Source organism: Tachysurus fulvidraco, chromosome 10, assembly GCF_022655615.1.
Source record: "Tachysurus fulvidraco isolate hzauxx_2018 chromosome 10, HZAU_PFXX_2.0, whole genome shotgun sequence".
NCBI lineage: Eukaryota > Metazoa > Chordata > Actinopteri > Siluriformes > Bagridae > Tachysurus > Tachysurus fulvidraco.
Window position 1 is genome coordinate 4,840,380 of NC_062527.1, and position 11,043 is coordinate 4,851,422.

General features: G+C 42.0%; 1 protein-coding gene across 1 annotated transcript in view; it reads left to right on the forward strand.

The window, feature by feature from the left end:
- Positions 1-2,863, forward strand: part of nrip2 (nuclear receptor interacting protein 2) — a 29,550-nt gene extending 26,687 nt beyond the window's left edge. The window contains exon 6 of the mRNA XM_027164032.2: positions 967-2,863. Coding sequence (XP_027019833.1) covers positions 967-1,086 — 120 coding nt within the window. The 3' untranslated portion in view covers positions 1,087-2,863. The remainder of the gene's footprint in view (positions 1-966) is intronic.
- Positions 2,864-11,043: the final 8,180 nt, after the last annotated feature.

An 11,043-nucleotide genomic window follows, 5' to 3' on the forward strand; every position in this document is an offset into this window, starting at 1 on the left:
TCACGATTTCACGATGTTCACGATTGCAGTTTTTTTTCTCTGTACTAATCTATAAGGTTTTAAGTAGGGATTATTAGGATAATCGTTAGCATCACTAGCATCAGCTAAAGGATTACTAGCTATATTGGTGCATCGCTAGATAAGAGATATAGGGCATTCAGCTGCAAAACTTTCTAAGTTAAAAAATTTTTAAACATGCAAAATATCCTGATTTATGAGGATGTGGCGTCCTTTTTCTTCATACAATTTGTATTTACAGATCTGACCATGAGCAATGAGCAAATTCTATGTCCAGGTTCTTTGCTTTCACTAATAATAAATCTGATCCTGAAAAAAGTGCCTTAAGTGTTTGTTCAGGTTTTACTGCTGGGGGCTTGCTGATTTCAGGTGGAGTAATGGGAGTGTAGGGGGCATGGTGGCTTAGTGGTTAGCACGTTTGCCTCACACCTCCAGGGTTGGGGGTTCGATTCCCGCGTCTGCCTTGTGTGTGGAGTTTGCATGTTCTCCCCATACTCCGGGTACTCCGGTTTCCTCCCTGGTCCAAAGACATGCATGGTAGGTTGATTGGCATCTCTGGAAAAATTGTCCGTAGTGTGTGTGTGTGTGAGTGAATGAGCATGTGTTTTATGTGTGCCCTGCGATGGGTTGGCACTCGGTCCAGAGTGTATCCTGCCTTGATGCCCGATGGCACCTGAGATAGGCACAGGCTCCCCGTGACCCGAGCAGTTCGGATAAGCGGTAGAAAATGAGTGAGTGAATAAAGGGAGTGTTGACTATTTGACTATAAAATGATTTGCCTGAAGTGTATCCAAACATAAAAAGAATCAGAAGTTTTTCTCGGCCTTGTAACACACTTGTTCTGATGTCCATCGCTTATTATTTTTTTCTTTCTATAAATGATTTGTACTAGTAAAAATGTTCACTTAAGATATTTTAAATAAAAGCGCTACGATTCGATTCCCACAGTGCTGCGTTGACCTGAACAGCAGAGCGCTCCGCCTGCACACCACCGGCGAGGAGCTGCCCTTCCTGGAGACACCCTGCTGCAGCCAGTGCCATCACCGTGACAACAGCAAAAACCTGTGACCCTTGACCTCACCCTCTATCAAGCTCCCACTAAATCTGAGTGGCAATCTGAACCACAGCCATTACTTTCCTTCTTTTTTCCTTTTCCCTAGTTTTTTCCTCCCTACAGCCTTTTGTGTTGGTTTGTGTGTCGATTATCTCTGAATCATTATTTTGTGCTCAATTTGTGGTACACTGAACGAGAAGATGAGAGATCATACCACATGGAGATGGTCAAGCCAGAACAGTAAACAAAACTTTTAATGGACCAAAAGTGGATCAAAATATTAGCCATAAATGCCTGTGAGTTATCACAACATTAGATTTTCTCAATTGAAATTTTCTTAAACGAAGCACAGACATGACGTACCTTGTCAGTGTGTCACTAGATGACCCCTCGGTCATAAAGCTAAACTCAATCATAAAAATAAAAAACATTTAAAATATTTTTAAATAGAAATAATTTACGTGAAACTATTTGTTTAAAGCAAAGCAAAACATAAAATATGTTATATAGCCACATTTAACAAGTATTTCTTAGTATAATATTAAAATAAACCAAATATGATATTCAATCAGGGGGCACGGTGGTTTAGTGGTTAGCACGTTTGCCTCACACCTCCAGGGTTGGGGGTTCGGTTCCCGTCTCCGCCTTGTGTGTGTGGAGTTTGCATGTTCTCCCCGTGCCTCGGGGTTTCCTCCGGGTACTCCGGTTTCCTCCCCCAGTCCAAAGACATGCATGGTAGGTTGATTGGCATCTCTGGAAAATTGTCCGTAGTGTGTGAGTGTGTGAGTGAGTGAATGAGAGTGTGTGTGTGTGTGCCCTGCGATGGCTTGGCACTCCGTCCAGGGTGTATCCTGCCTTGATGCCCGATGACCCCTGAGAAGTTCGGATAAGCATTAGAAAATGAATGAATGATATTCAATCTATTTCTAGACTTATTTATAATTTAAAAAAAATGTTAAATTAGTTTGTTCCATTGCCAGATAAATCATCTGTTTCTATAAAGAAGCAAAATGATTATTTTTATAATCTAATAATTCTATTTGGTTTATTGTAATCTAATTCAAGATCATTTCCCTTGCTAAGATGTTTTATTTTTTCCAAGATTATATCCATAGCACTTATCTGATCCTGATTCCTAACTGAAGATTCAAACATTCCAGCCTTCTGCGAGATTTTCTAGATCTATAGATATATAGAAATACAATCCCAGTCTTTTTATATTTTGAAATGCTCTTTATATAAAGTGTGTGAGGGGTTCTGTATTTCTGTGGCTGATTCTATGCTTTTTAACAGCTTCTGTTTAACCCTTTCAATAGGAATATATAGAAAGCTGGTCCAAAATAAAAAATCTTTTTTTTGAACCCAAGGCTTTCCTTTTTCTTAGCTTCACTTCACTCCTGTCCTGTGTTAGTTTGAGCTCTTTGTGGCTCGGCTTCCCCTAACTGCCATAACTGATCTACTGTGCCTAATACTGCCATTTCTGAGATCATTTAGTCCTTCACAGAAACTGCAGCGCTGACAAACTGTCAAGCACTTGCCCTTGATCTCTATTAAAATGTGTGAGTAAGTGAGAGGAACGCTCAATCTGCTAATTATTCTAGCCTCTCTCACCGTCTCCGCTGCGACAGATATCGGATCAGAGATTAGTCCTGCTTTGATTACACTCTGCATCTCTGTCTGCCTCTGGGGTTTTAAAAAAATTGTATGCTGTAAATGAAGGTGTATGAAAGAGACGATCATTGGCCTGTTTTTTCTTTTCTCTGTCTAATAAAAAATGTATTCTGCCTATGAGTTGATCTTATAATTTACCCTGCGTAGGTCTGCTATGACTTAAAAGATCACATCTTAGGTACTGGTTAATAATTTATGGAATCCTGTGGTGGATTGTCGCAGGGATTCACGCCTTTCTGTGGAGGGAAAAAAAAAAGAAATCAAAATTGCAAATCCATTTGTAGCGTTGTCCTTTAACAGCCAGTGGAAAAAGTCTTCTGGTCAATCAGCAACAAGTTGTGTGTTCCTCACCAACCTTAAGGATGGTTAAAGATTAACGTTTCATAGTCATTTATTTGAAACTAATATCACTGAAGAAAAGGTGATTGAAACTGCACTTAGATATCTATTTAAAAGAAGGGCATTTTAACCAAGCAGAAATCATAAAAGGTAAACTATTTCGCCATACATTCGTATGTGTTTATTGAACATCTCATTGCAGATTTATTCCCTCTTTGTTGTTATAATAAGCTCCACTCTTCTCTTCCGGGAATTTTTTCCACTAGATGTTAGAGCACGACTGTATGAATTTTTGTTCATTTAGCCTCAAGTGCATTAGAGAGATCAGATACTGATGTTGTATGATTGAGGATGTCGGGTTCAGTTGGTGTCCCAGTTCATCCCAAAGGTGTTCAGTAGGGTTGAGTCAGAGTCAGGGCTCATTTCAGGACAATGGAGTTTTTCCACTCCAACTTCATGGAGCTCTGTGCTTTGTGCACAGTACCATTGTCATGCTGGAACACGGTTTGAGACTCTTACTTCTAGTGAAGGGAAATGGTACAGTACACAGAGACATTCTGTACAGTTATGTGCTTCTGACTTATGGCACATATGGGTGTGATGGTCAGGGGTGCCCATACTTATGACCATATTGTGTGCAATAAAAATGCAGACAAAGCCATAGATCTCAATGGATGTCTTTTGTCTATCCAGTCCAGACAGGGAAAAGAATCTATTAAAAGTATCTTTTCATAACCAATCACAGGGTAAGAGTCTTTTCATAACCAATCACAGGGTGAGAGTCTTTAAATAACCAATCACAGGGTGAGAGTCTTTAAATAACCAATCACAGGGTGAGAGTCTTTAAATAACCAATCACAGGGTAAGAGTCTTGGCAGAGTCTCTAGCAATCCCTCTAAACTTCTTCCTCTGGTCAATTCCATCTCTCATCCACATACACATTCAGTACAAAGGCTTCAAAAACTAATGGAAAGTGGAATAATGTGAACTAATAAAATCTACCAAATTTCATGCACAGTTTTAATTTCTAGAGAGATTTAGAATCTTCTAGCAAAGTAAAGGTGACCAAATGTGGGTGTTTGAATCCATGTCGTATTTGTATAAGACCAGGTTCTGATTATGTCTGTAAAGGTTTTAGTCTTTACGCTGCAATAATATGTCTAGTGTCATATCTTTGGAAATCCAGATTATTTCCTATATCTAAAATATATACCCTAAATACATATAAAATATAAAGTTTATACCCTCAAACAACACAATTAGGACACAGTTAAAGAACGCCAGGCCAGTGTTTTTTGTTTTTATTTATATATTTATTTTTTTAATAGTTTTTTTTTTTTTTATAGTTTTTTATAGTTATAGTTTTTTTAAGTGTATAATGTAAAATCGTTTTATATATACGTCACCCATCATGTCTTTCTCTTCTTTAGTTTTAAAACAGAGTGCTGAAATTATAGAAGTCTAACAGGATCTAGAGTAGACATTATTCCATTTAGCCTGGATTCAATCACACTTTATTACTTCAGCCTCATAAGACTGAGGCATCATATAATCTAGGAGAATATGCAATGTTCTCATTCGTTGAGCAGTAATCTATTTCAGCTTCATGATTATGGCTGTAATTCTGGCAGCTGTTCCGTGTCTCATAGCAAAGATTTTTTACCTGCTAAAGAAAGCCAAACAGCTTCAGATACACCCTTGCTTTTTGTCATCCCACAATGCAATGAGAAGCCACTGGTTCTTTGTTCTGACTCACTGCACATGCCACATCCTGTCACAGCTAGATTCACTGTTCTCATGCTAGCGCTGCTGCTTAAAAATTATTGCTAGTAATGCCAATATAGCTTACTGATTTGACAGGATTTTCATTTCTATTTTTCTTTCTCCTCATATAGACATAAAATCTGGCTTTCTGCATTATGTATAAATTTACATCACAAAAATTAACTTGCTAGTTTATGGTTATTTACCAAGAAAACACTCTTAGTTCTCTGATGTGTTTAAGTTGTTCTGCTATTTGTTCGGCAAATGCAAATCATTGAAGAGGAAGAAATTTGCCTGACTCAAGCAGGGATAGGAGGTAATGTCATTGCCGCATTGGACTAAAGGTCGTAAGTAATTTCTGACCTCAGAGTAGGAAAAAACACCCCATTAACTCAGAATTCCTACTCAGGAAGTCAGGATGTTTTCTTCAACTGTGAGATCGGCAAGTGATGTTCGTTGACCATTCATTAAACCCGTCTTGAGAAAGAAATATACATCACTCATCACAAAAAACATTTGTAACTCAAATGCACAGAATTTCAATTGATATAATTTCAAGCAGTGAATGACAGTGTGTGTGTGTGCCAGGGTGTAACCTGCCTTGATGCCCGATGACGCCTGAGGCACAGGCTCCCCGTGACCCGAGAAGTCGGATAAGCGGTAGAAAATGAATGAATGACTTTATGTCTTACAGTACAGAACATGAGATGATACTTCTAGCCATCTTGTGATGAGCTCATCCAGGAAACCAGTTTTCTTCACATATGTATGTATTAGAGAGTCCTGGGATTGAGATTGTCTTTCTTAGGACTATATGTCGTGAATTTACACAAAAACATCACTAAAATTTGGTCATTGGAAGTCATTTGGAAATTCAGTCATTGTAATGTACTTGAACACATCCTCAATGATGAAACCTGCACTGTTTCAGATCTTTAATCACCACCTGGTGTGGATCAGTTTCTGGCCTGTGTCCAAGCAGCTTTTGAGGAGCACAGATCACCCCTCTTGATCCAGAGCCATCTTGATGCCAAGCTATTTTAGAAGACCTGCAATGAGCCTGCCATCTGTTCCTTCTAGAATCCTTGTGCAGCTTCTCATACTTTGCTATCTATCTTTCTTTCCTTGGACATTTTCTATTTGATCTCCCCAGGGTTAGTTTTAGTCAATTCCAGCATGAATACTTGCCTCAATTTTACCAGCATCAGAACCATATCTGGGATGGATGCTGTCTCTTTGAATCTGAGCTGCCTTCCATGGTACACCTTTAATTGCAGTAATCAGATCCCCTGCAGTTCTTGCCTGCAATGGCACCTTCTGCCCTTGCCTTCACAAACATGATACACAATACCAATAGCATGGGCCATTTTCTGTATTATCTGGTGGTGGTACCAAAAGTAATACCCTTCTTATCCCCTTATGCCATGCCCCAGTTGGATGTGCTTTGGAGAACATTGCTGATGGACTGCTACTGTTAGAAATGCTAAATTATTTAGGAATAAATTAAAATGAAACATAAAAAGTAATCACACTGAGTCCAGAATGTGGAATTGTTCAACGGGCAGAGTGAATACATATGCAAGGCACCGTACAAACAGCATGTTAAATGACAATCACAGCGTGAAAATAACAGGAGCGAGACAGCAGGTCTTCTTCCTGTCCATAATGAGCTCTGTGATAAACAGAGGGATCTGAGCTTTCAGAGAGAAGCAGTGTTAGAACTACTGCTGTGTTTTATTTAATGCTCTAACAACCGATCCACTAATGCTGACACGCATCAGCTTATTAGATTCAAAACTCATATCCATAATGCTAAATGAAATCCTCTATTAAAGCAGCCACTTTTATGTAAAACTCACAACTCTCTTAAAACTGGTTCTGAAGCAGGTGAAAACCTAACCAGCAGGAGACACCTCTGCTCTTCAGGACCGCTTTGAGTGCACTGACTGGAACAGCTTCGGTGAGGCTACAACTGACGGTGACTCTGTCAACTTGGAGGAGTACATTGATGATGTGACCGTCTCCAACACCATCACCACACCAACCAGAAGCAGTGGACGACTGCGTGTGCTGCTGAAGACTAGAGACCTATCCCTCAAAACAGGGTACAGATGGCCTTAAAAACAGCAAGGGCCAAACTGTCCTGAGCCATCGGAGAAGCAAAGCACGCATATGCCCAGACAATCTACAGCCACTTCCAGGACAGCGGAGACACTCTGCGCATGTTGCAGGGCATACAGGCGATCACAAACTACGAGACAGCTTCACTTGCCTGTGATAGTGATGCCTCCCTCCCAGATTCGTTGAATGACTTCTACGCTCGGTTTGAGGTACAGAACAATGTAGCGGCATGGAAGACCATCCCTCCCTCCAACAATCGGGTACTCTGTATATCCACGGCCAGCGTTAGGAGAACTCAATGCAGGGTTAATCCACGGAAGTCTACTGGACCAGACAACATTCCTGGCAGGGTGCTCAGGGAATGTGCAGAGCAGCTAGTGGATGTCTTCACTGACATCTTCAACATTTTCCTGAGCAGTGCTGTTGTTCCTCTAGACAACCACCATCGTCCTCATCTCAAAAAAGTCTACGGTGTCCTGCTTCAATGACTACCATCCCATTGCACTCACACCCATTGTAATGAAGTGCTTCAAGAAGCTTGTCATGAGGCACATCAAGACCCACCCTCAAGTTACCACTCTCACTGGACCCACTACAGTTCGCGTATCGTCCGAACCGCTCCACGGACGATGCCGTTGCACAGGTGCAACAGCTAACTGCCTGGTGTAGAGCCAACAACCTGGCTCTGAATGTTGATAAAACTAAAGAAAAACTAATCACTGTCTGGTTTGGGAACTGCACCATCTTGGATCGCAAGACACTGCAGCACATAGTGAAGACAGCTGAAAAGATCATTGTGGTCTCTCTTCCATCTATCTTGGACATTTACACCACACGCTGCATCCACAAAGCCAACAGCATTGTGGATGACCCCACACACCCCTCACACACACTCTTCACCCTCCTGCCGTCTGGAAAAAGCATTCGGGCCCTCATGACCAGACGGTGTAATAGTTTCTTTCCACAAGCAACCAGACTCCTCAATAACTGAACTGAACTGTACCGAGCACAATACACACACACATGCAGAATCAACTGTATGTAATGCAATGACCTATACCAAATAAACACTCTTCCATTATACATCCATGTCTACAGCACCACCATTTCAAAATGCATTTCAAATGCACCTTGCACAATACATACCTCATATAACTGCTGCTATAATACTAATGTGTTCATTCCAGTATTTCTGCACATGCAATATTTTATATTTTGTTTATTTATATATTTATTTATTTATTTATTTGAATTAGGACAGTGCACATTAATCAACAAATCAGCAATGAGCATCAGTGTAAATATAATGATCATATACCTTATCTAAAGATAGTCTAGCTCATATTTTACACACTGCCCCAGATTTCCTGTTTCCACACATTTCATGTTTAGTGAGATCTATTTTATAGGGATACATTTCAGTATAACAGCTTGTCAGATCTTTGGAGGTTTTTTGCAGGATGATGGTTTTGCTGGAAGAAATCCTCCTTCCTCGTGATACCCAGTGATACACCTGCACAATATGATACTGCCACCTCCATGCTTCACGGTTGAATTGTGTTCTTCAGATTACATTTACATTTATGCCATTTGGCAGGTGCCCTTGTCTAGAGCGACGGACAAAAGTGCTTTTAAGTCTCTATCAATGAAAACATTAACACTGATGCACTAGGCTACAGACTTAGGGTAGCATCAGCCTAAAACTGTTCAGGGAATGTTTTTTTTTTTACTATACAAATATTACAAACAAGGGAAAAGGTGTGTTTCAGGAAGAGGTAGGTCTCCACCTGTTTTTGAAGATCCTAACCCTAACCCTAACTTTGCTAGAGCAAAGTAGTTAATGGTAATGGCTCTTTTCAAGATTTTTATATTTGCATACAGTTGTTTGTACAGATGCTCATTACGTTAGCTCTTCGCTGAGTTGCTCAGATTCTCTAATGATATCAAGGGCAAGAAGGCAGTGGCAATATATACAGTCAGAGTTGTATGAAAATGGGTCAATCTGGAGCTTCTAAAAGTCTGGGATAAATCTTCTGAAATCTTGAAATACTGAAATTGTCTTATTTATGACTATATGTCATGAACCTACACAAAAACAGCATAAAAAATTGAAGTCAGTGGAAAAGTTGGTATAATATGCAGGATTTTACTGAGTTGTTAAGTGTAATGCACTCGAACACATCCTCAGTGAAGGAACTTGTGTTGTTTCAGGTCTTGTAATCACCACCAGGTGACCCGACCAGTGAGAATCAGTCCCTGGCCTATGTGCAAGCAGCTTTTGAGGAGCACATGATCACCCCTCTTGATCCACAGCCATCTTGATTCCAAGCTATTTCAGAGGACCTGCAATGAGTCATTAATGGGATACAGTTTCTGAAATCCTCTAGAAGGTTTAAAGAGACTGATTCAATACTGATTTAATTCATTAAATCTGAAATATATTTAGATCTAAGCGTTTGTATTTTAAAATGACATCTCATGTAGTTTCGGTTTCGTTTGTACATTCAAGACCGAGAAATGCTGTTTGTTTCATACAGAAGATAATGGTCCAATAATGCCACTGAAACACACACACAGAATGTACGAAATGCTAATAACTGAAGACTAGTATCAGGGTGGAGAAGTTCTAGCGCAGTAGATCTAGTTCTAGTTTATTGTGCAGTCTTGTGGCACATATTAAGAGTGTATATCTGGATGCAATTAATGCTCCTGCTGAACACCATGAGCAGAAGTGCCCTCTCTGCTCAACATATATTTAATTTATATTTAACACACAACACACACAGAGTAGCGTAACAGGATGTACAGCCTTAGCTTCATGCTGTCAGTTGCCATAGTTCCCAGTCCTGCTTAAGAGCATGGATTTCTCCTTCTGGCACACTGAGTGTTGTAGGAGTGTCAGAGCAGCAACATGGTCTCGAATGATACACACGCAATGATCTGGTAAAACACGTGCACACGTACATACAAACATCACAAACAAAGCTACAGTAATATATGAGTTGTATAAAAATGATTACACCCCTATACATGTCAAATTGATCCCACAGCACGCTGATTTAGTGCAAAACCCAACGATTAGTGAATTTATTTAGTCCATAGAACCTGCTCTTTTTCTGTGGAGATGTATCTTTTGTAATGAGTGGTACAAGCATGAGACATTTCTTCATCATCTTCATCATCATTATCAACAGCTTCCTCGTTCTTCTCTTCCTGATCATTATTATCAACAGCAGGATGCAACATCGGCAGCCCGGAAAGCAGCCGAGCCGCCGCGGGCCCCTCATCAGCAGTTGCGGTCGGGCAGCCGCCGGCGCCGAAGGAGACGCAGCGGCAGCAGCAGGAGCAGGAGCGGCAGACGCGGAAGTCAGCCGCGGCCGCCGCCGCCGCGGCCCCCAGCAGCAGGGGGGCGAGGCAGCCGCCGGCGCCGACGAGGGAGACGCAGCGTGCAGGCAGCAGGACCAACAGCGACGGCGGGGGCCGCGCCGGAGCAGCAGCAGCAGGAGCAGCGGCAGCCGAAGAAGCAGCCGCGGCCGCCGCGGCCGCAGCCGCGCCCCCGCAGCAGCAGGGGCGGCGGCGGCAGCCGCAGGCGCCGACTGAAGGAGACGCAGCGGCAGCAGGACAAACAGTCGGCCGCGGGCGCCGCGGCCGGAGCCGGAGGAGCAGCAGCGGCAGCCGAGAAGCAGCCGCGGCCGCCGCGGCCGCAGGCCCCGCAGAGCAGCAGGGTCGCTGCAGCCGAATGCGCCGACGAAGGAGACGCAGCGGCAGCAGGACCAGCGGCCGCGGGCACCGCGGCCGACGCAGAGGAGCAGCAGGAGCTGCAGTCCGCATAATGCAGCCGCGGTCCTCTTCCCCCTCATCGTCATCATTTTCTTCTTCTTCATCCTCCTTCTCCTACTAATTACAGTATACTCATCAACTTCATCATCATTACCAACATTATCAACATCTTCCTCCTGCTCTCCTTCATCGTCCACCTCATCATCATCATCCCTATTTCAGACCTCTGCCAAAATAAACAAAAACCGCAAAGTCCTTTCAGATGTTTCAGGCTGGTCAGTTCCCAGGGTCAGATG